Source organism: Dromaius novaehollandiae, chromosome 8 (genome assembly GCF_036370855.1).
Source record: "Dromaius novaehollandiae isolate bDroNov1 chromosome 8, bDroNov1.hap1, whole genome shotgun sequence".
NCBI lineage: Eukaryota > Metazoa > Chordata > Aves > Casuariiformes > Dromaiidae > Dromaius > Dromaius novaehollandiae.
Window position 1 is genome coordinate 8,755,062 of NC_088105.1, and position 25,896 is coordinate 8,780,957.

The following is a 25,896-nucleotide window of genomic DNA, read 5'->3' on the forward strand; positions in this document are numbered from 1 at the left end:
TTCGTTACATACAGATCTATAGGTTTTAATGTACCAGGTGATCAGTGTTACAGTTTGAGGCCTGAAGGGGAGGAGAGGTTGGATACAAGAGTGACGGCAATGCTGGACGCGGGTTTGGGTGCCACGAAAAGGCTGGTGCCAGAGAGCATCCAGCTTCCTTTGAAGAGCGGCTGGGGCAGGGGAGCTGCCCCGGCGAGGAGGGGCCGCCCCAGGCCGCCCGGGCACGACGGCCCCCGGCAGCTTGCACCAAACAGCGAGCCCAGCCGCCCCAGGCGCCAGCCGGGCTGCGTGACAACACCCCACTACCACTTTCCAGAGGCAGAGAAAGGAGGAGCAGGGCCCCGGTGGCTTAGGGGCAGGGATCGGCTATTCGGCCCATGAAGATGATGGTGTTGAGGGCAGCTTCCCGGATGAAGAGCAGGAAGGGCCTGTTGGCATTGAAGATCATTCTGTTCATGGGGAAGGACCGGCCGGAGATGGTGACAGCGGTAGCAGCTGATGCCTCACTGCCTTCTTCGTTCACCTGCCAACCAAACGAGAAGCGTAGGTTAAAACCCAGGCATCGTGCATTGCCCGTTCCTGCAGCTCTGGCAGGTTTAAGTGCACTATTTTGGAGGACTCTCCCTTCTTCCCCACCAATCCGAAGCCCAAAGAGCGAGGCAACATCGTGGCTCCAGCACCAGTCATAGCAGTCTTATGGTGGCTTATTCCAGATTTTAGGGAATATCCTTAACTGCCCTGGATGCACAAGCATGATTTGCAGTTGTACGTGCGTCCTGCACGACCCCACAGCAGCCGTGCCCACGGGAAAGTCAGGGCTGCGCTGCTTACTCTTGTCACCAGTGTGCTAGCAGCCAAGACAGGTAAAAGCTAGAGCCAAACCCAGCGCAGGAGGTGGCACAGCGTCTGCCTCTGGCTGCGACACCAGGCTTCCACCTCCCCGCAGAGCCCCAGGTCGTAGAAGAAGTGAACGCGGTAGGTTTGGAGCTATTTTTTTCCTTGTTACGCCTCATGTTTTTAAAACGAAAGTTAAGAGGAAAACACGTCCTGGGACAAAACAAAGCTTACCTCAAGGAAGGCTTTGTGGAAAGCGTCGGATACGTAGAGGTCTGTACGGCCCCCTACAATAATACCTAAAAGCCAGAATAACAAAACAAAGAACATTTTAAATATGTTTTGAGACGACAGCTGAAGAGGCAAAACATTTCCATCCCTCGTAGCCTGGCACCAAAGCAGAAGGCAAGCCTGCCCCGAAACATGGCTATCTACCACCAATTGCAGGAGATCCCTAAGCTCCCGCCGCCGTAGCGCCGAGCAGGCTGCATTGCTTCACAGCACGCTCCTGCACACCGTGGCATTTGCTGTCCAAGCACCTATGGAGGAACGATCACCCCCCGCCTCCACCCTGCACCACCCCGTCTCCGCGTTTGACCTGGGAGTCTGGCATTTTCTGGGCTGAAGAGATCTTCCAGCCCCATTTTCCTCAGCTTCTCCTTGACGCTGAAACTGTCCTCGATGCGGAAGCGAGGCAGGAAGACCGAGATCGAGAGCTCCGTCAAGGAGCCTATCCAGCCCTGCAGCTTCTCCGACGTCAGGTCTCGCTCCACTTCCACCAGCGGCGTCCCGGCGTCAGGCAGGACCAGCACCATCGTGATGTCGTCCCCTTTGTACGGCAGCTCCAGCACCTGCACTTTGCTCTGGGGGATGGAGGCATGGCGGAATTTGGACTCTTGGTACATAACCGGCACCTTGCAGGCCTCGCCGTTGGCTTTATGAAACAAATCCAGCTTTGTGTTCAGAGCTGGGAACTGCGATTTCCAGTGCCCCTAAAGGGAGAGAGGGAGGTCAGAGACATCAGCATCGTCACTCGCCCCAAGGGAACAGGCTGCTCCCCAGGTTTTGTTAGCTGTACCTTAAAATAAATGGTGTTGACCAGGACCAGGACGGTGAGATCATCGATACCTCCTTCTGGGACCACTTCTGTAATGCGCCTCTCTGTCTTGTTAGCCACCCACTCGTTAATTATCTTCCTGGAGAGCTCTGGCTTTTCCTGAAGAAAGAGACCAAAATGCCTAAGCAAGTCGAGGGTTTTAAACACCTCTTTGTGTCCCCCCCCGGGGGACAGAATAACCAAATGGGTTCCCCGGGAGGACACTGCTTCCAGCGAAGAGCTGCAGCGTTTGGAAACGAGAAGCCGGAAGGCGACCAAGCTTGAGGCGAGCTGGGACAGAAGGAGCTGCGTCCCGCGCTCCCACCCGCGCTCATGTCCCCATGCCCAGCCTACGGCACGCACTGCGGGCAAACGACAGGGAAGCAGCAAAAGCAGGAGGATGTGGAAAAGAGGGAAAAAGCCCGAGCTGTTCAGACTCACTTTGAAGTTCAAGGGCCAGAGTTTGGCTCCATAAACTATTTCACTGATGTTCTGGTAAGTCTCATTAAAGACCAAAGATTTCTCCCCAAAGAGGCGGTTGGCTGATACCAGCTCCGAGGATTTGTTGGCTTTCTTGTAAAGCCGGCAGTTCAGCTTGGCAAAGAAGAAGTGGACCTGATCAGACGTCTTCTCTGAAATGGTGTCGAATTGAAAGACCTAGGGGAGCAAAACAGTGAGACGGACTCCATGAGCGGGCTCCCGTGGTCCTGCAGCCCCAGACTGAGGTCTGAACCTGCACATCAGTTACCGACATGCTGTGGACCCTGGGTGAGCAGTCGGGCAAGTGTGGATACAGCCCTCTGCCCACCAGCATCGCTCACGGAGCGAGAAGTCTGCAGGCCCTGAGCTTCATCTCTCAATCAGCTTTACCAACCCTATATTAAAGCAGCACATCGCCAGCCTCAGACACGGTTTTGGAGAGTCTGAAACGAAGAATTAAACGCTGCTTGACAGAGAGAGGTGCTGCTCATTGAGAGCCTTGCACAAGGTGAGCATCTCAGTGGAGGGGCTGGAAGCAACTCTTGGGCTGCTGCAGGTCGCAGGAAGACCTGCGAGGCTTGTGCTAAACCCTTCTGTGATGCTCCCACAGGCTGTTCCTGCCCCCAAGTCGGCCTGCGGAGTAACTTGGGCCCACATTGTTGCTATTTGCAAGGAATGAGAATACGTAGCAACTTCTGCAGCACAGTGAGGCTTTTCTAATCCCTTCCTAGCTGCCAGACAGAAGGACAGTTATGGTTTGTCAGCTAGCATCCGTCCAACCTCTGAGCTTTAGGCACAGAAAATCCCCCAGCACGTTGCTCCACATAAACCTCTGGGATCTCTGGCACGATTTCCTGCAAGGCAAAGGGGGTGTCATCGGCCTGTTCGTAGGAGCCAGTCCATGTTTCCACGTCCCTGGATGACTCTGTGTCCGTGGGAAGGACTGGCCTGAAGGGGAGGGAGCAGGAGAAGAATTTGGGAGACGTGGTTCACTGCTCTGCGCTGCCCCAGACCGTGGGTGACCTCCGCTGACACCAACGTTGCTTCCCTTGGAGGCAGGAGCAGCCGGGAGAACGACAGTGGGAGCACCCGGAGCAGATCCCTTCCCGCCTGCCCTCTGCCCGGGGGAAGGCCCCTCCGGGCTGTCGTTTCCCGTCTGCGAGGGCAGGACCCAGCGGGGCTCCCGCAGGGGACGAGCGCACAGGCGAGAAGGGCAAGTGGGCCGGCAGGGAGCCCGCTTCCCTTCGGAGGAGGCTGATCCCACAGGACGGGAGGCCGTGGAAGCCACGTGAACTGGAGGGGGCTGGTGCCCTTTCGGCTGGTAACTGTATGAGGGGAACCCTGACTAATCCAGCGGCTGCAAGAGTAAAACCGAGAACAGTCAAGTCTTTCCGAAGGGAACCGGTCCCAGCCCTGAAAGCCAGAGCGTCATTTAGCCACAAGCCAGGAAGGAGGAGGGAGAGCTCTTCCCGCCAACACGTCCCTGTTTTGATGCAGGGGACGGGCTGTAATTTGGTACCAACGGACAACAGGGTCTCTACACCGTCTCCAGCAGATGCTTTTGCTGCTGCTTGGGAGGCGGCTTGCAGCAGCGGCGGCGTAGCACGCCGTGCTGTCTCACCCGGCGAGGCCTCGGCTTGTGCTCCAACCAGCACGGACCCCACCAGCGCGGGAGCAAGGTCAGCCTACGCTACAGTGCTGCCACTCTGAATCTCGTTAGCCTGGACAAATCCCACCTTGTCCCAGGGGAGGAGGAGGGATGTGAACAAGATCCAATGGGACGTAGGACATGACTTTTCCTGCTTTTTGCACAAGAAAAGCCCTAACTACCCTCTCAGCTAACTGCTGGCCAGGCCTGCGAGAAACAAGTTGTTCCTCTTCCCTTCTCTCCAGGATGGGTTTCCTTTCTTCCAGGTGGAAATGAACTTGCCAAACCCAAGGAAACCCACCCTGAATGCTACGTCTAGGTAGGGAGTCAGAGGAAGGAACTGGGACTCCAGAAATCCAGAGCCAAACAGCCTGGTGCGTCCTGCCCGGGGGCTTGTTTCAATACAGGACTCCCTCCCCGAGCCGGGGACCCATCCTGAGCCGGGGGCCCGCAGCAGTGCTCAGCCACCAGAAAAGGCGGAGGAATTGCCACCGACCTCCATGAGCTGCCGGAGGGTGCCACCGCAGGCGCCGAGCTTGGTCATGGCGAAGGCTGTGGAGATGCTGAGGGGCGACATGAAGATGTTTTCCCCGTTGTCCTTGGAGTCGGCCACGTACTTGTAGAAGACCACAGCGAAGCGCGAGTTGGCCTTCGACAGCTCCCAGACGCGGGGGTTGGTGAACCCGGGGATCTTGTCTTTCTCTGCCTCTTGCCCCTCGCCGTCCTGCGGCTTCTTCTCCGGGTTGCGATAGATGCAGATGGGATTCACCGGGATGTCGCGTGGCTTCGCGGTGCAGATGTCATCCACGACGTAGTGCTGAGGGGCGGCCAGAGCCCAGACGCCAGCGAGACACGCCACAAAAAGATACATGTCCTGCAACCAGAAGGAGAGAGCTTACTACGCGCTCTGGCCCCAAGCAGACCTCGCCGCCACCGGCGAGCCCACCGCTTCTGGAAGTGGTACGCTCTGACAGCGCTTTCCCAAAGCCCGGGGTCCCGCACCCGCCTGCCACGGGATCCTGCGCAGCAGCGGCCGAAAGCACCCGGCTGCCCTGCTCGGCAGGTGAGTTGTGCTTGTGCTTCCATGCAACTTCTACTGACCTTGGTTGTGGGGAGCCCCAGGTGCCCCCAGCCCCACGGAGCAGCCAGCCACAGTCAAGATGTTCTCAGCTCATTTCCTTCCCCATTTCCTGGGGGAATCTCCTGCTTTCCTAGTGGGGCTCTAAGCGTCCCTGCTCTCCCCTGCCGCGGGCTCCTCTGGCCCTTGGCCGTGCTCGCCACAGCTTCACGCTGTCCAGGATACCGATGCGGGAGCCACCGGAGCAGAGCAGCCTCGGCCAAAGGGGAAACCAGCCACGTTCGTCACCGCTGACCCCCACGGCCCGCCAGCGCCCACCCGGTGGGACAGCACCCGCGGGGGGAGCGCCAAGCCGGTCCCCGCTCCGTCAGCTCGAAGGCGCTGCAGGGTTTGCCACCCAAACTCCTCCCGCTCGGCACGGAGGCCGAGCGCCGCCCCGCAGAGCGACGCCCGCCCTTTACGGCACGAGCCCCGGCTATTTTTCAGGCCGGCTCTTCGCCGTCGCGCCGGGCGCAGAAGCACCCCTCCCCGCTTCGCCGTTAGGCAGCGGCTCTCGCGTGCTCCTTTCCCACCGGCTCGAGCCCGTGCGCCAAGCGCTTCCCTCCCCGGGGGACCCCAGAGTGTTGCAGCATCCTCGCTGCCCCAGAAGGGTTGCTGGCAGGGAGGAAAGTGAGAATTGGGAAGGGCGTTTTTTTTCTGCTTTATCCACCTAAGTAGACTAGAAAGCCAAGAAACAAGTTGCCAATTCAGCTCCGAACCAGACGGCTCCAAGGAAGCCTGGAGAAACGCCGATGTCCCGCCCGGGGGGGCCAGCACAGGCGCTTCCCAGCCGCCTGGTCTCACCACCGCTTGCAGAGGGAGGGCAGCGCTCCCCAAGCCCGCTGCTAAAAAGCCCAACGAATGTTGACTAGCTCAAGCCATTCTGAGCTGGGAAGGAAAGCCTTCTCCTTCCACCTCCAAGCCAGACTGGCGAGGCCGATCTCGCCCTTCTGCGGCCAGGCGGGAGGGCCGCAATTACTCAGGGCAGCCCAGCCTGGGAACTGGTCTCCACACCATGAAGCGTCGCTACAGGTGGGGGATAAAAAACGAGCATCTGCAAGGCAGGTAAGCGAGCTGTCCCCAGCCGAACCAGAGCCTCCGTGGGAGCTGGGGCGGGAGAGCCCCCTCGAACGGCTCCTCGGTCCCACGCGCAGGGCAAGCGCTTTGGCAGCAGCTAAAATCCATGGGTTCCTACAGAGGGAAACGAACCCGCGACAAGGCGTTAGGGCAGGAAATATTAGTGGAAACAGCTTCTCTTACCTGCCCCCGTGGCTCAAATCTGCTTTTAGGACGGAAACGCAAGTCGTTAGAGGACCGGCGGTCTCGCTTTAGGTCCGAGAGCGCCCAAGGCAGCCCAAAGCAGCTCCGCCGCTGAAGTCCCGGGCTCGCGCGGTGCTCGGACGAAAGCAAGGCAGGGTGGGAGGGGAGCGGGGCGCCGAGGCCAAAGGCTGACGACCGGCTGCAGCAGGTTAAGCAAAGAGCAGAACAGAGCAATGTTTAGTTTGAAAGAGGTTTTAAAGTTCAATCTGACAAGGGAAAGTTTGGCCACCTACCCCACGCCAGCGCCAGATGCCTTCGTTTCTTGCCACTAGAAAAATGAAGAAGTCCTACCACGAAAAACAAAACAACACAACACAACCCCAAACTTCCAAGCATTCAAATAAAACCTGAGATGTGCAAACACCTTAAATCACCATACTTCAGTATCTCATAGCTCAAGAAAAAACCATCAGCATAACCTCTTCTGGCCTCAGCGCCCGTACCCGCAAGGGCCAGAGTTCGATGTGAATGGAGATCGTGGAAAGGGAAGAACGGGGAAGGCAGAGGAGGAGGTGCCCCGCTGCCCAGCTTTGCTCTCGCGGGAGCCCCTCCAGAGCCAGGAGTGCCCTGCTGAGAAACTGCCTCTGCCCCACAGAAACATCATTCTCACCCTCACTGCACATCAGTTTGATAATCAGCGCTATCTTCATCGAAAGCAAGCATAACCCCCGCCACCATCCCCAGCAACACCTCCAAAATCACACGCAAGTGCCTGCGCCATAGATTTACCTTCTGCAAAACAGCTGTCAGGCCAGACCTGCAGTGCAGGTTGGTGCGTACTCTACACAGCCGTGTTTTAAATGCCTCTGCAGGAGGTAAAACGCCCTGCGAGAGAGGACTTTGCGCACGTTACCTGTTAGGGTGCTCCAAGTAGCTGCCACCTTGATTTTCCAAGGCAACAGCCAGGCCTGCAGGTCCCGGTGTCTCCAGGGGGAATTAGGGCTTCTCGCAGAGAGAGGCAGGCAGGCGTCCAAGCCCAGGCGGCCAGTCCCCGGGTGTTTAGAGAGAGTTAAACGCAGTGCAAAAGGGCAAACATCTCTGATTTTGCACATCCCACATATCTGCACCTGATGTGAATGAACTCTTACCAGTATGACAAAGTACATTGGTATTGCAATTGCGTACTCGCTTTCCCTATAACAGAGGCCAAATGCCTAATTAATGCCTATTAACACAGTGAGTTTAATTCCAGAATCCGGACTGCAGGCAAGCTTTTTCTTTTCCAAATATTCCAAAAATTCAATGTAGGGCTGAAGGGGTCTTTGAACTGCCCAAGCCATAGCCTGACACATGCTGCACTCAAAAATGATTAAAATGGCAATTTATGGCAAAGCACTCCTGCCTGGGCAGATCTGTACCCAAGGGAGCATCCAACATGACAAGTGCATTAATGAAAATTATGAGCTGCCTTGTTTGCTTTCATGGAGCGACTCCCCTTTTCCCAAAGCTGCTTTCAAAGACTCCCAAGGGGCAGATGGGGCCCAGCTCGCTCTGAACCGGTACCTGCTGCTGCTCAAAATCCTCGAGTGCCAAAGCTCTGCACCCGGCAGCTTCAGGCAGGAGGGATTAGCCATCACGCTTCATTTTTATGACCATGCTTGCAAGGCCTTCACAGTTGCCTCTCCTTCACCATCACCTCTTTTCTGGAGAAGCTGGGAAGAAAGCAGCACTTAGGGCTGTAAGAGGCTATCTTGGTATCTATACCCTGTCTGTCCTGCAGCAACCACCCATCCACCCCATTAAAAAAAAACCAACACCAACAAAAACATCCAGTTTTCTGCCACACTTCTCTTTAAATGCAGTTCTCTCTGTTAGAGCTGAATACTTCAAGGCTCCCGGCAGGAGAGGACAGCTGGAGGAAGCGCGAGGGCCCAACACCCATCCCGACAAAACAGGCATCGGGATCGGCTCCCTGGGCCGAGGCTGCTCCTGCGCTGGCACGGGAAGAGCTACGGCTCTTGGAGGAGCAGCAGCTTATTCCCTAGCGGAGGCTGTTCGACCAGTCTTGTATTTGTAGCCACCTGACGACTTGCTAAAGCCCACGCGAGGAGGGACCAGCCTTCACACCACTTCTCTGCTGAGATACCTGGCATCTCGGCGACTCCGGCACATACACCCTGGTCTCCGGTTGAGAGAGACTCATCACGCAAAATTTAGAAGAATGTGCATTCAGCCCAGACAGCAAATGAGAGATATTTCAACATGTTCTCCATTAATTTATCATTTAATATAAATGTTGACAGTAAAGCAGGTAAGACCTTGTAGACACTTCCATCTATTTACAAACCAAGTAGTGAATCACCTCCTTTCTACTCGTTAAATTTTTTTTTTGTTTGTTTAACCTGCAACTCAGAGGAGCCTTAGACACGATGTGGAAGCAAGGCGAGACCCAGCCAGCTTCAAGAGAGAGAAAAGCAAGGTGAAGCAGAAATAGCGTTTCAACATATGGCTTTTTCCACATAACCGCCATGCATGCACAACAGGTCTTTGCTGTGTTGTTGCTGAACACAAAAGCGATGCTTTCAGCTCTGTAGCACTAAAAAGGAAATAAGGAGAGGGATGCTGACTTTCTGATCTTGGGATCCTTTTGCCTCCTTCCATCCTTTCCTTCCCACTTCAGCACAACAACTACAAGGCTTCTCTTTCAGGTTTAAAATGTATATTGAAGGAGTAAAACCACAGGGAGCTGAATGTAGCAAACTCTTCTGTCAACTCCTTTTTGTCGTCCTTTCCAAAAGGCAGTGAAGCTCCCGCCCTCCCAAGGAGGGACATCTCGGTGCTTTGCGGGCCGCCGAGTGCCTGCCCCGCAGCCAGGCCGGCGTGTGCACGACTCCGGTATCCCCCGACCTTGCAGAGATTGCCCTTCAGGGAACTCATTTCACACGCTCTCTAATCTCTACGCCTAGTAAAAATGTTGTGCTAGTTACAAACAATAACTATTCACAATATCAACCCAGTGCAGAGTCAGCCATCCCCTAAGGCTTGAGCTTTTTTTTTTTTTTTTTTTTTTTTTCCCTGATGGGGAAGAGAAGCAGGAAAGGAAGAAACCGAAGGAAGGAAAAGAAAAGCAAGAAAAGAACTAGTTCCACAAACAGAGAGAAACAATGACATTTTGTTTAGCATTGATTTATGAGAACACCAGACAAGGAATTTCACTTTCCCAAAATCCTAAATAAATTCAAGAAATAGTTCATAACCTGACTCAACAAATCTCACGGTCTCCTTTATTAACCTAGACTATCCTTTTTTATTTTATTTTATTTTTTTGTTAAATATACCTCTGCAGGGCACAATCACATACAATCAATACGATTGGAAAATTACATGAGCTCTATCCCAAGCATATATGCACCAATGTTAAAAAGTTATTAAAAACAAACAAACCAAAAAAAAAAAAAATAAACTCCACCCAAAAAGGTGATAATGACTGCAGAATGTCTCGGGAGACTTGTATGACACTAACAAGATCAAAGTAAACTAGGCTTACAAAACCAGGGAAAAAAACCCCATCTATGGAGAAATCCCACAACTGGAAGTAGATGATTTCAAAGGGGGGTGGGAGCAGTCACATAGAAAATCCCACAAGTCTTTCTCCCTCCTCCCGCACATGCCTCTCCTCTTCCTCCCCATAGCAACAAATACGATGGGGAAAGAGCTCTTGACATTAAGCTACCACTTATAGAAAATCAGGAAAAATAATCAAGCTACAGCACAGTTGCTAAGCCGACTTCAAGCAAAGCTCCTCTTAGCCAAGAGGCTGCTTTAACAGCAAGCAGAGGCCAAAGGGGTAATGGGAACTCCTTAAAACTAGAAAAAACGAAGAGTCATTTGCTGTGTTGTATTTGCCCACGTTAGAGCAGCTCCACTCAGGAGAGGCTGCAGATTAAAGGTATCAGTTGTGAACAGGGCAGCAGCTGTGATGAGAAGGAGGTTTCTTCTGCCTCAAGTTGCTTTATACACATATAAAACGCTGCTGCCAAATCTCATTAAAAAAAGCTAGAAATAAAGAGGTCAGCGCACACGTCCAGTTGTGGGATCCATGCAGTACACAATCTGGTTTGGATGCCAAAGACTTGTGAGTACTGTCTGCCACAGAATTATTAATAAATCCATTTAACATTACAAAGAAGCAAGTAATTTCTTAAACATCAAATACTCCACAAGATTTGCTTTTCTTTCCTTACAGATATATTTTTGCCCTACACATTTCATATGTAATTCCATCATACCTAATGCTTATTTTCAGAGATACCACCTCATCCGTTGTTGCATCTTCCCCAGGTTCATACTTTTAAATTGAAGTTGTATTGTGTTTTCCTACGATTTTCAGATCCAATAATCAGTTGTTTCCCAGAACACGAGAACATCCGAACACGTATATCCAGATACTCACTTTGCTGGATGAAGCAAGATTCCCCAAATTTCCCAAATGCTAAGCATTTGGCAATTTGCACTAAAATCATACACAAACTCACTGGAATTGCAAAGACTGTGCCTCTCAAAGACCAGCTAATTATTTAAGTTACTAAGCTACAGGCATCTAAATTTGGTTATTATAGTCACGTATTTTAAGCTTCAAATAACTGGGATGCTCCTCATGCAGCAAGGATAAAGACAAAGACAAATTCCCACGCGCTCCTTTTGTTGGGAAATTTTAGAAAAAGCTGCACCCTTCCTTACCCTAGCATTCAGAGGGTTTCCATAGCATGACATTACACTTGCCATTGAGACAAAGGAAAAAATAAAATTTTAAAATATGAATTTTAAACTATATTTGCTCTCCTTTCCTTTCCAAAGCTGTGTCAGTGTATTCAAGGCTGTGTCTGTAGCACAAGAACTGCCTCCAAGACTGTGACAGCACTAAATGGTTACGTTCTTCCTGTACAAGAATAAAGACCCCATATTAACTGCGCAAGGAGACTGTGCCGGGGGAACATTTCCCCCAGCAGCTGACCTGCACTGAATAACTTGGACTCATTGGCTCTTCGGCATCTTTCTCCTTCCTGACATTTCAGCAAAAAAAGTAAGCATTTGCCGACAGTGCAACATGGAAAAAAAGACTCCCCAGTTAAGTTTCTACACTTTGGATATTTGATCCGAGACCAAATCAGTTAGTGCCACACTGTCTGTGTGCTCCCATACTGCAGGTGACAGCCATCTCTCTCATTATTATTTTTTTATTAGCACCAATGTTACATCCAAAAGGTGGCTCAGAGCAGCTGTCTCACTTTTCTCAAATTCAGAGTTTACATTTACTCAAGGAAGGCAGATATTTTTCCAGTTCCATGTCTAAATTACAGCTTTAAAAGACGCAAGAACTTTGCTTCCTCTTCACTGTGTTATAAAAAATTACACTGACTTTTTTTTTTTTTTTTTTTTTTTTTTTTTTTTTTAAAATCAGTGCTACCAACATTAGATGGGACAGAAAGTGTGTGTTTTGGAGATGGGAACCATGAGGACAAAAATCTGAATATGAAGGTGAAATCACGCCACAGGCAGTCTTGCTCTGCGTTCATTCTGACTACTCTAGGACTGTAATACTTCGTCATACACACACAAACAAATCCACACACTGCTTTTACGGTACCAATTTTTTCCCCTTTATTGAGCAGAGAAAATGAGTTGGCAGTCCTTCTGTTGAGCCTCAAGATTTTTAGCACTGAATGTCTTGGACCATAACAAGTGGTCTGAAATGGCTACTCAACTAAATATACCTTTTGCTGGGGTGCTTCAGAAAACTATCCTGTAGTCTGGTTCATTATTGTTTAGACTTATAAATGGAAATGGCAAAAAGCTGAGGATTTATGTTACTTTTGCAGATTTCTCTGAACCTTAAAATAATATTCTGCAAGAGTTTAAGTTAGACTGAGAATGGGAAACATAAACAACTTTGTTGTATTGTCAATGAAAAGCCTCACTCCTAGTCCTTTCCAATAAAGAATTTGTCCCACTTTACTCAATTCTTGCTCCGAGACAATATCATCATACAAGTGTGCTTCTTCCACATCTAATTTAATGTAAAGCCACAGTTTGACAAGTCTTTTCAGTTCCAATGGGCTTAAAAGTCAAGAGTCACATTCGCAACGTAGATTTCTCTTTTACTATAATTGAAGAAATTTTAAATCAGTATTCAAGTCAATTTAGATTTAAACACTTACACGCAAGGCTTCTTTGATTATATAAATTTCTAAGTTCCTTCTCCCTCTCTAAATGAGCCGCTTCACCAGCTGGGAGCGCGCATGAGAGAATGAAAACATGTTAGCACACTCCAGATACATCTCAGTACATCGCAAATTTTATGACTACACAGAATGATTTTCCACCATTCAATGCATGGATAAGGCTTGACAATCATTAACTTCTGTAAGTTACTACTAGGATAATACAGTCAACTCACAAAACCCCACAAAGATTTGACAATCGGAACAGCTACACCGGGAAAAAAAACCCAACAAAACAAAACAAAAAAACCAAAAAAGTGTAAAGCACAAGTCTTTGGCTCTCCTTTAAAGAAAAACAGCAGTTTACCATGTTTATACAGATCCCCCGTTTGCCTACCAGTAGGGGCAATATCACATTTGTGCATCACTGAGTAATAACACCATTAGAAAAGGCAACTTCACAGAAGTTATTGGCTAAGCGAATTCATTTGAATGCTCTGTTTTGAGGCAGCAAGCTGTCACTGTTACACAATCAGGGAGGGTGAATGGGCAAGCCACAGAAGGAGAGAAAGGAAGGTGTGGACAAATGGGAGAGAATAAGGCTCCGAAGAAACCAGACAGAAAAGAAACTGAGAAGAAAGGGGATAGATAACAGTGCTGCAAGTCTGAAAGGTGCTCAGAGCTGAAAGCAAAGACCTACGCTACAAGGGGACAGGATATGGTAGTATACAAAAGGGGTGGAAGAAAAACTGTAGATTTCTTCTATCGAGAAAAGACAATTAGGTCTCAGGAAAGGAAGAAGGGAGATGTTCACAAAGGAAGAAAAAGAACAACGCAACAGAACTAAACATCATTTCTACACTGACTGAACCACTGCTTGACTTTCTAAAGCCTAGCCTACTACTTGAAGCTTCCCATTTTTGGGGTTTTGTCCATTGCTGGCTGAAACCCTGCTATCAGTAAGTGTTCAAAGTTGTCCACTGCCTTAAGAAACCAAACCTACCTACCGAATGATGCGGTAGTGCCCTGACACCACTGCAATACTGTTTCTGCTTGCTTGAGTAGAAGGAAGGGACCAAGCCAGTTTTTAGCCGAGACCAATTTCACTGAAGCGGACGCTATTCCTGTACAACTGGGGCAATGACAGGATATAGGAATGAATGCAGCAGTATACAGAGTTGCTCCAGAAAGTGTCGTTCTCTGGTAACCGGCGATAGCCATCAGTGCTTCCGCTATTTGTGGAGCTATCTGTTCTCTCACTTCTGCTAGCTTGGTTTTCCACAAAAAGTGAAAATTTTAGGTGCAAGTTTCATACAGACTTAAAAGCATGTGTCGTAGTTTGTTATTTGACTTGTTTAATCAATTAAACTTTTCTAAAGATACAGAGAAAGGGCAAAAGGAGGGGGGGAACAAAGCCAAAAATCAATATTGTTTGTAGATATTAAACAAAAACTATTTAACAAGCCAAACTATAATATTGTGCAAACAGGACATTCACCTGGACACACTGATCACAACAAGGACACTATGCACAAAGTACAGCACGGAGAAAGCTGGACAAAGGAGAAAAAAATCTGTAAGGTCTCCTTTTTAATCTACAGCTTTTGGAAGCATTCACCATACGTAAGCCAGCAACGGAAATGTGAATAGCTCTTAACGTAGAACTCCTCCCAGAAGCAAAAGCTGGCAGGGAGGAGCAATTTCAGATCTGGAAAGGATATCGGCTGACAGAAGTGATAACAGGTACAATCTTTTGCCCCTCCAGATTTCCTTCCTAGTGTTGAAAATAAATCCAGGGTTTCAGACCTACCGTAACCGTCTCTGAAAATTTAATTTACCTAAAGAAAGGTAAGAACATCTACATTCTGGGCTTGTCCTCCTAAATTAGAATATTGCACTAATTATCTCAACTAAAATGAGCTTCCTGTGTTAAGACAGACACAGCAGGAAGACGTAAACTAACTAAAAACCACGAAGAGAAGGCTGACCTGATGGTGGTGCTCTGCACTTAAGGGAGGGAGAACACAGCACAGGGTCCTGGGTCAGTTCACCTGTGAGCATGCTGCCGGGGAACATGCTAAAAATCATCATGCCCTACGTGGAGAAGGGAGGAACAGACCTGACAGGCTCTAAACTGCATCAGCCTAGTTCTTCTCAGCTCGAAGGAGAGCAGCTGTAATGCTAGGTCTCAAGTAGGAGATATGGATGGATGGGGGTGGGGTGGAGATGAAGCTACCCTAGCGCAAAGATGACTCTCTGCCCAAAATGAAGAGGAAAAGAAAATAGATGAGCTTCAGAATTACTTCTCTTGGCAGTTCAGAGGCCAAAGTTCGACTAAGAGTGAAATAAACCTGTGTAAGGACGTATGGAGGATGTGGGTACGTGCTGAAAAATGCCTTTATCTTCATTCAGTGCTTCTACCTCCCAGACATTTGATCACAACAGCTGCGCTCATGCGAAAAAATTCTTAAAACATACCCAATATATATACAGATATAACTACGTATATATGTATATATATATATTTATATATAAATTTTTATTTAAATAAAAAAGAAAGCTCGAATCCCAAGCCAATATGTGTATCAAATCCTTGACCAGCCAGGTCTGTAGGGCATAATCAAATTCAATGTGAAATATTATATAAACGCGGTGCCTTGACTGGGCAAATTAAATAATTGCTACTCAAAAGAGTCTTCTGTTTGGACTCTCCTACTGGTAGGCAATAGTGGGACTGTATCCCCTCCCACCCCCCATTTTGTTTTATTTAACAGTATGATGAATGCAAAGCTTAGCCCAAGGTTGCTATGACCTCAGCAGGAGTTAAGGTTAAGGAAAAAACTAAAAACCAAGAAAATTATTAACTCTTGCTTTACCCAACCAAAGCAATGCAGTAATTTATTACATAACCAGTGCTTTCTGATTTAGTAGTCTAATCCAGAAAGAGAAATGAGAACAGGCCAAGAAGGTGTAGAGGGAGCAGCACTTAAAAAAACAAACAAAAAAACCCCAATCTCCACAGATTTCTTCTTTTAGAGGGCCTCACCCCAGTGCATGTAGAAACAGTCAAAAAAGTGTGCAGCAAGAACAAAACCTTCTTCACTAACTTTTTAAGAAAAGAGATCTAGAGAGACTTAGAGCTTCTGCAACGTTTCCTTACAAAGCATCTACTTGGAGAAGCAGCACATTAGATTTATCAAGCAAAATTTGGCTTTCAGTACTTCTGACCACTTCTGCCAGGATCAGTGCTGTGACTTAAGTGGTGGTTTTGATGCAACTTTCCTCCCACAAAACAGAATCGCTGGCTTCAGGAAGGATTCAGTGCAGCAGCGACAGGCAAGCTGCAAAAGCAGCAGTTTGATTCTGAGGCATCCAGTTCTGATAAACACACACCCTGAACAGTGCCACCTTTCAAAAAGGAAACTTTCCCTCTGTTTCCTCACTTTCTCCTCTGTTTTTGTCAGATTACCCCTGCTGATGCACACAAATCAAAAGGTGCTGTTTCCTTCACTAAAAGGCCTTCGATAGCATCACATTAAATAACTATCCATCAGTGAACGAAAAGTAAGGAGAAAAAGATCAGCTTATAGCAGAAATTAGGATGGTTTTAATAACAACATAATAGCAGTGAAGAAAAGAAAAGAAAAAAAAAACAGCAAAAGCTGCTGAGAGGAAGGCATACATGAAAGAACTGTGCCAAAAGGCAGAGAGCATAGTAAGTCCCATTGCATCAATTCAATTGTATGGACTTTGGGTAAGGTTGTTTTAAAGCCATGGCAAGAGGAAAAAAAACCAAAAAAAATCCCAAAGTGACCTAAACACTGGACAACCTAACATGGTTCAACAAGCTCATCTACAGTTAGTGTCCAGCAACTGCATGTGCTTGTGTTCCCTCTACTTTCTATTTCCAGAGAGTCTGCCATGGGCATGCTGCACAGTCTTCGCTGGTCAGCTAAGCCTCTCTACCACAAGCCCCAGCTCACCGGCTTCAGAAACACCCATGTTTGGACATCAGTCTGCACTCTGCCAACTTCTTTAGTCCCAACAGAAAATAGGTCAGCAACTTTCAAATAAAACAACATACACGTGTTGGACAATTTTTTTTGTTATCCATTTTAACCACACGTGCTGTGCTGGGGCATATACTATGGACTGTACCTGTTGTACTGAAAAAGATTCTGCCACTTGCAGTTTAAGCTTAAATTATTCAAGCAAAAGGATGTCGTATACAAGTTATGGTTCAGTTCTCAGCCACAAAGGGAGGAATTGTTTTAAGAATGAAATTTGCTGCACATCTTTTGACACTACAGTTCATAGCTACTCTCCAACCCTCCTTCCTTGTTCCCTTTTGAATCATACAAGGAAGTGGCCAGGTTGCTTTAATTGTTGAGAAATGAAGATGATTAAAAAAATTATGCACTGGGTATGTAATAATACCAAAATAAAAGAAAAAACCTACTTCATTAAGATCATACAATTAATCAAACAGAGTATATATATAATATCTTTTTTTTTTTAAGCCCTGGGATCCAAGGCGTCCAAAGTTATTAAAATAAAGTTCATTCACAGAACAAAAACAAATTTAATTTGAATCGCTTGCAGATACTGCTAATTTTCATTTTTTTAATTAAAAAATGCGTTAATGTGAACTATGTGCAGGATTTGTTTCTAGTAGCTGTGTTTGTGCACATTGCCTCTGGACCTGCTGCTCTGCTACTGCTGTTGCTCCTGGGTTTCTCCAATCACCCCTGGAAAAAAACGCGATGGAAGCTAACACCACCCCAGCAAAAGAAACTCAGGGGTATGCTGGCCTCACTTCAAGGAGCAGATGTGGGTGTAACTCCCGCTCTCTGGGAGTCGTGGTTGTCTCCTCCGCCCTCCGGGTCCTCCGACAGGCTCAGAGATGCCGTCTTGTTCGACAGGAGGCCGATGTTCTCTTGAGTCAAGGCTGATCCGTTTGGAACATCACTGCTGAAAGACAGTTGTCAGGAAAAAAAGCAGGGGGGAAAAGAAGTGATTACTGAAATTTTTCTATTACTCTTATTTTTCATTATTTTTATTAAATGAACACCACAGACTTGAGTATTTGTTGCTGCAGTGTCTCAAGCAGTTGTGAACAAACACAAACAGGTAAAGACATGCCTTGTACAATGAACAGGTTGTTTGGTATACTGCAGATGCTTACCAGAAAAAGAAGAAATAAGATAAGGAGAATCAAAACCAAACAAGTTTTAAGAATATTTTAGGGTTCTAGATTAGTTAGGTTTTACTAAATATTTCAGCATATTCCATAAAAGTCTACAGTACAATGCAAGCACTACAGAATATTTGAAATATCCGGATCATTTTTCTTAAAAAGATTTTTTAGAAATACTTATTTCATTACTTCTAGAGTTTCACACGGAAATTGCAAAAGCACTGATTTCTCCTCCAGAGGCCTCAGTCTAATGGCACAGAACAGAACTCATGGATTGGTAATAAAAAGAAAGTAAAGACTTCCTAAGCAGTTAAGAGGAATATATTTTCCAACTGGCTTTCTCTGAGTAAACATCCAGATTTAAAACTGCTCACATGAAGTTATGTTTCACTAAGCCAAGTTTACATCTGCAGCATTTGAGCCTTCCTGTCAAAACGTTAACCTGAGTATTGGCAGATGCTTGTAGGCATCCTACAATAGTTGCTGTGCAGACTTCCAATGTTCCCAGCCAACAGCTTATTTCAATTCACTTTCTCAAATGCAAGTTTAAACCTGTCCCAACATCTACAGGACGAGAAGTCACTGCCTACAAATAGAAGCGAACTTTGTTCCAAAGCTTCATACCCTCCCAGGCAACATCCACAGCAGTGATTAGCAGGGTGGAATAACTTTCCTCTCACATTCGGAACGTTATTTTTCTTTGAAACTACAACAGCAGACAAACAATCTCTGTTCTGGTTGTTGTACTACTTTCGCTCTTCCCTACTAATCATCCAGCATTGGCTAGATAGACTTTTGGTCTGGCAAGTATGACAGTTCTTCTGTTTCATTAATTAACACACAGCCTCATTCCACTTCCCCCACTCATCAACTAGATTTTATCCCCAATTCATGCTTGCGCTATAAAAACTTGCTTTATATCATCTTTTCCTAATAGATGCTTCCACAGAAGAAAATGTGAACGGGGTATCTTCTTTCCACAGAAGAAAACATGAAGCAAGGGGTATTATTTGTATGCCAGAGAGCCACCCTGATTTAGTTATTCTCCAGTACACGAAACAAGACGGGAAGAACCATGAGGAACTCCTCAATGTTACCTGAATGTCAGTGCGAGGTCCTCAGCTGGAACCTTGCTTTGCGGTTCTAATTGTCCATTTTCTGTCTGTTTAGTGGTGCCCAGTTTGTTTTTTATATCCAGTGAAGACTGGCTCTCCTGCAGAGAAAAGGAAAGAAGAAAAATTCAACACTGTTCTAAGAATTTGGGACTTTCTTCTTTGAGACCAGTGATGAAGGCCTGTAAGTTGGAGTTATGCAATGTAGCCCACAAAAGCCATGAGACAAGAAAAGAGACTCAGTAAGATATGCTCATCCTCTCAGGATATAATATTTCCTGAAAGGAAGTTAAGCCAATGGTTTTTGTAACAACAAGCAGAGACCATAGACCGTAACAGCACACAGACTACTGAACACTGCCCCGGAGAAAATGTTTTCTGTGTTGAAGCAATTTACACGATTCATGGCACAGTGACCTAGGAGACAACTCTGTTTTCAACAAACTCAGTGTCACCTTTATTTTTAAAGGGCCATAAAATAGAGTGTTTTATGTTGGCTAGAACTGAAATTCTTCCTACAGAAGAATCAAGAAACTTCTCTGGAGGTTTTGAGGAATAAAGTGGTGAAGAGGGAAACGGATGACTCCAGCTGTGGTCATCCAGCAGAAAGCCTTTTTGCCAGGGCGAGATGGCTGCAGCCAGCTGCACAGCTCTCCACTCCACCTCTCTGCCTCCCAGCCCCATGGCACTCACCATGCTCAGCTCACGGGTTCTCTTCCCAATTTCCCTTTCCACCTGGTGTAGCTCCAAGCTCAGTTGTTCACTTGAGATCATCCCAGGCCACTTGGGAGGTGGGGGTGGGGGCTGTGGTTGGCCTGCCAGGGTAGTCGCCTCCCTCTGCAACAGCAGCCTGTTACTAACAGCCTAAATGCATAAAGCCAAGCACATACACAACTGAGCACACAACACCAAGCACAAAAAGGGCACTAAGCCACAAGTCTGGAGTATTGCCGATTTGCAAAACCAAGGCCTTCTCCCTCTTTGCTTAACAAGGTCCTGACTGAAATAATTTCCAGTGCAACTGCAAATGTTTCTTTTACATGCAACCAAAAGCCTTTTTAAATAATCAGTGTTAAATATCTTCTACTGTAACAAATTTGCATGGGTTTTCCCCATAGACCTCTCCCTTCTCAAACTTCAGGCAAGGTACATCAACAAAAACGTTATTTTTTGTGAGCTATTTGTTGAACAAAAGTTAATGGCAGATAAGGAAATCCACTGCCTGGAAATTAGAAAGAAAGGGAGTTTTACAGTAGTAGAACTTATCAAATCTCTACAATATAGTTCAGTACCATTACAAATTTTAAGAGAGATGTGGACATCAATATGCAGCTCTCCACTGACCCAGATCAGGAAGCACAGGAACAGAGAGGCTCAAGTGACTACACTTGCTTGCGAGTTGCCAGAGTTTGAGCATTAACCCTCAAACACTGGTGGATTAAATTGGTCTTGCTGACAAGCTTATAGCTCTTTCTATCTGTCTCAAGCTCTCTGAGATTATTGCCCCTGCAGCAGATATAAGGAGCCAGCTCAGCTCCTGGCCTCATTCGGTTTACGCATTTAGCATATTAAAGCAAGCTAACACCAATTTAAGTTCATCGAAATGCAGAAGGCTGTAATCCATGGCAGTTTAGGTACTCAATGCATGAATGCTTCAACCATCTGTTATGGGAGCAGCAAACTTCGAGGAGGACTTTGTGGTAACCACATCAGCCACTCCAGAAATCTGGTAATGTCTAGGAATCAGTCCCGTAAATAAGAATATGTAAGTTGTGCATTTAAACACGGAGTACACGCTATCTGCTACTCCCTGCAGTCAGAATGTCTGGCTGGTCTGCAAGTACAAATGCTTATTTGGTTGAGATGAAACAAAACAATATAGTTCTTTATGCTCAAACTTTGATTTATGCAATCACAACAACATTGTAATAGCTAAATGAACAAAGCCTCCTGGATTTCAAGTATTTAGCTCTGTCTTTGAACATGAGAGCTAAATTCAAAGCTGCTGTTATTCAAAATAACTGTTTAGCTTTAACAGATCCAAATTACGCTAAATCAAGGTTCAAAACTCAACTATGTGGAGTTTAACACTGACAACAATCACAGTAATAGTAAGCAGAAGAGGCAGGCCACTTAACGGTTTTGAAACTTTCCAATACTCCATTATGGCAAAGGCAGACATGCAAAATTTAAAACACAGTTTCTCCTCTTGTTCCCAAACAAGAACACAAGTTATGCTTCAGGTAACTACAAATGCATACTACTTGCAATTGCTGTTGCCATTTAAAAAGTGCGAGCTCTTAGGACAAATCTGCAACAAGCCCTCCTTTATAACACAGGTTCTCAGGTAACCACAGCTTCAGTAAAAGCTACTATTCACTATTTATAGCAATTCTTTCCAGGAAAACATTAATCTGAATAGTTGCTGAGGTAGTCAGGCTAAATATCTTTAATATCTACTTGCTTTATTCTTGTGGCTTGTGCTATTTAAGAAAAATGGGTACAACAAAGCCAAACATGACACGGATGAAGGCCTTAGCTTCGTGAACACAGTATCAGACATTTTCAGAGGCAGTAAAGCCAAGATGAACAGATTATACCTATCCCAAGAAAGTTTGCCTCTCAATTTATGGGTGAAAAGAGAGCGCAAGAGAGAGAGAAAGCAAGCAAGTATGAATGAGCACACAATACAGATACAACCATGGTGTTGGTTTGTTTAACTTGAAGTGCAGGGAAGTTTCTGCTGCTAAATACAGAGGTTTACACCTCTGCCATAGTCCTGATGCCTGGCATCACAGAATTAAGAGTTGTTACTGAATTTCATTACAATCATAGAAGAATCACCACCATACGAAAGGCAGCTTTGCTAGCTTCATCTCTCTCCCTACTATCTTTCACCACTCTTCCAAGACATTTGTACCAACCTCTAGTCCTCGCATTTGTGTCTGCTGGCTAATCTGATGGTCTACTTGCTGCAGCTCCATCCGCAGCTGCTGCTCCCGCTCGGCTGAGGGTAACTGTTTCCCATGACCAGCCACATCTGACATGGACAGCCTCTCCCTTTGGGATCAGAAAAGCAATCATGAGTAAAGACATTCCCCCAAAAGGTTTCACTCAGTTTGGCAAAGAAGGAACTAAACAAGAAGAAAATCAGCGGGGAGGGGGAACCACAACCACTCCTACCTGTCATTGAAACGTCCCTGAGAAGGTATATTTTGATGAGGAGAGTATGGAGAGCCTCCCCAGCCACCGTGAGTTCCATAAGGACTGTAGTCTGCCAGTGAACAGAGAGAAAATGATGTTGCAATGCTACAGAACTATCCTTTGAGTAATTCAAGCAATAAGCAGAACACACATTAAAGAGTAACAAGGAGGATCAGCTCTCTCCAGGAGTAAGGAAGTCTAGTGTTTCTTCCGCTGCAATGAAGAACACAAAAATACTACCTGCGCGGGCAGTCTTATATGCATAATGCACAACTCTTCCTGCATGTGCAACAACATTTGCTAGAGCATTTCTCAGGGAAGGAAAAAAACAAAAAACCCACAAAAACACCACCACAACAACCCACACAGCAGTGTCAACATTTCCATAGTCAGCGAGTCTGTGAAAGAATCCAGGTATTCAGGGCAGTAAGGAAAAAATTCCAACCAGTATGAGAAAATAGCAAGAATATTTATTACTTAGGTCCCTGAAAGACTCGAGAATTGATTCATCAGTCTTCAAGATAGCTAGTTAACCCCAATTTGAAGATTAAGCTCTCAGGAAAGACAGAATTCCTAAGGTCTAGAAAGCTGATGCCTGAATTAACCAAGACAGTGTTTGTTTTGCTTCCAACAATTAACTCCTGAAAAATCTAATAGTAGATTTGGGGAATATAATTAGGTCTTTTCCTGAGAACCACAAAATCACAGAACTGTTGAGGCTGGAAGGGACTTCTGGAGATCATCTAGTCCAACCCCCCTGCTCAAACAGTCACCTACAGAAGGTTGTCCAGGACCATGCCCAGTCACATTTTGAATATCCCTAAGGATGGAGACTCCACAACCTCTCCAGGCAACCTGTTCCAATATTCAACCACCTTCACAGTTTAAAAAAAGTGTTTCTTGTGTTCAGATAGAATTTCCTGTGTTTCAGCTTGTGTCTATCGCCTTTCATCCTGTCACTGGGCACCACTGAAAAGAGTTTGGCTCTGTCATCTTTACATCCTCCCATGAGGTGTTTATTGATATTGATAAGATCCCCCTGGAGCCTTCTCTTCACCAGGCTCTCTCAGCCTCTTGACATGACAGATGTTCCAAGCCCTTAATTATCTTTGTGGTCTCTTGCTGGACATGCTCCAGTATGTCCATGCCTTTCCTGTACTGTGGAGTCCAGAACTGGACCCAGGATGCCAGATGTGGCCTCACCAGTGCTGACAGAGAAGAAGGATCACCTTCCTCAACCAGCTGGCAATACTCTGCCTAATACAGCCCAGGATATCATTGGCCTTCTCTGCTGCAAGGGCACTTTCCTGGCTCATGTTCAATGTGCCCAGCAGGACTCCTGGTCCTTCTCTTCAAAGCTTCCCCCCAGTACAGGACTCTGCACTTCCCTCTGTTGATCTTCATGAGGTTTCTCTCTGCCTGTTTCTCCAGCCTGTTTAGGTCCCTCTGAACAGCTGCACAGGCCTCTGGTGTATCAGCCACTCCTCCCAGTTTTGTATCATCTGCAAGCTTGCTGAGGGTGCACTCGGTCCCATCATCCAGGTCATTAATAAAGAGAATGAACAGTATGGCCTCAGTATTGACCACTGGGAGATACCACTACTGACTGACCTCCAGCTGGAATTTGTGCTGCTCATCACAACCCTTTGAATCCAGGACTGGCAGTTCAGCCAGGTCTCAATCCACTCACAGTCTGCTCATCTAGCCTAGAATTCATCAGCTTGTCTACAAGAATGTTATGGGAGACAGTGTTGAAAGCCTTAGTACAGTCAAGGTAAACAACATCCATTACTCTCCCCTCATCCACCAAGCCAGCCATCTCATTGTAGAAGGCTACGAGGTGGGTTAAACATGATTTCCCCTTTGTAAATCCACGCTTACTACTCCTGTTCACCTTCTCATCCTTCATGTGTCTGGAAATGCTTTCCAGGATTAGCTGCTCCATCACCTTCCCAGGGATTGAGGTGAGGCTAACTAGCTTGGAGGTGAGGCTAACTAACTTTGGAACCTTCTTCTTGCTCTTCTCAAAGATAGGGGCGACAATTGCTTTCTTCCAGTCCTCAGGAACCTCTCCTGATTGCCATACCCTTTTCAGAAGATAACCAAGAGTGGCTTCACAATGACATCAGCCAGTTCCCTCAAGACTCGCAGGGGCATCCCACCAGGGCCCACAGTCTTGTGCATGTCCAGTTTGTTTAAACCCTCCCTGCCCCTTGGGACTCCTGGAGAATGATCTTACCACTAAAGACAGAGGTGAACAAGGCATCGAGTACCTCGGCCTTTTCCACACCCTTTGTCATCAGAACCTTGCTCCATTTAGCAGCAGACCTACTTTTTCCCTAACCTCCTTTTTGCTATTTATGTACTTGTAGAAGCCTTTCTTGTTGCCCTTCATGTCCCTTGACAGATTCAACTCCCAGTAGGCTTTGGCTTTCCTAACCCCATCCCCATATGCTTAGACAGTGTCTCTATATTCCTTTAGAGTCTTCTGTCCCTGCTTCCATGTCTTGTATACTTCCTTTTAATATCTGAGTTCAGTCAGGAGCTCCTTGATACACACAAGCCTCCTGATGCCTTAGCTTGATTTCCTCCTGCTTGTCAGGATGAACCATTCTTGAGCTCAGAGATGATCCTGAGTATCAATCAGCTTATTCAATACACCTCAAGAAAGAGACCAGCTTCTGGAATTAGATGTGCAGCCACACTATAGATGTGACTACTGTAGAAAACAAATTATTCCCAATTTACTGGCTTTGCTTGACAATAAACAAAACAATGGTTGCATTAAAATTGCAGAAACAGTTACTTATAAACTATGAGTGCAGTACAGTACTTTCTGTTATGATGTTCTGCTATTTTGTAGTTGAAAAAGCAGTAGTTCTCTGGATGTTACTACAGTAAATTTAACAGAAGCCTCATCTCAGAGGGACTAGCAGAACAAAATAACTTTTCCAGAACAAAAAAAAATCAGCATCAACACATGCACAGTATGAGCACAAACCTGCCTTTGGAACATTAAGCAGTGGCAGCCCTTTTCTTGGGGCTTCTCAATCTCCCACAAGCCAATTTAGAGTCAATTTTGGTGGCACAGCATACATTCATCTATATTTTTGACATCAGAAAGAACTTTTTGCAGGGGCTTACGCTTTAATACTAAGGAAAACAACAACCGCCTGCAACACCCAGGAACGTGCATCCTACCTGAAATGATGGATTTGGTGGAAGCTCCCTGAACCGCCATGGCCTGCATGGGACCAGAATTCTGGTACATCGCTTTGGAAGTACGAGAGATAGCCCCAAATCTCGAAACAGTAGGTCGGTCTCCAAATGGAATGAGGTCATCATCGCCAGTCTCTGCCGCTCTTCTCTGCATGTCTAATCGCTGGTCACGCATAGCTTTACTATCTACGTTCTGGACAAGAGAGGGAAAAGGCAATCAAGAACTAAATCAGGAGAGAGCAAAAACACACTTATAGGATAAGCTGGTACCAATATAGATAGGTCTTTCTTGTATGCCCTCTTCCCTTCATCCTTCAACTAGTTTTCCTGCTCTGCAGTTCATAAGCAACTCCGCTGTTAGAGCCAAAGCCTCTTTAATGGTCCACCTTAGTGAGATAGCTGCTGCTAGCACCACTGTGAAATAGCACGATTAATTGCTACCACACCAAGAGAAGGGAGTAGCAGCTAAAAAGAAATTAGGACACAAGAATGTTAATGAGACAGAAGG

The 25,896-nt window shown here is 46.6% G+C and overlaps 1 protein-coding gene across 1 annotated transcript in view; it reads right to left on the reverse strand.

Moving 5' to 3' along the window:
• The window catches only part of RC3H1 (ring finger and CCCH-type domains 1), a 75,246-nt gene continuing 49,350 nt past the window's right edge, over positions 1-25,896 (reverse strand). The window contains 11 exon segments of the mRNA XM_064515600.1: positions 1-523; positions 1,069-1,133; positions 1,433-1,826; positions 1,913-2,050; positions 2,372-2,587; positions 4,555-4,932; positions 18,938-19,066; positions 19,659-19,829; positions 21,890-22,025; positions 22,149-22,239; positions 25,371-25,581. Coding sequence (XP_064371670.1) covers positions 350-523; positions 1,069-1,133; positions 1,433-1,826; positions 1,913-2,050; positions 2,372-2,587; positions 4,555-4,932; positions 18,938-19,066; positions 19,659-19,829; positions 21,890-22,025; positions 22,149-22,239; positions 25,371-25,581 — 2,103 coding nt within the window. The 3' untranslated portion in view covers positions 1-349.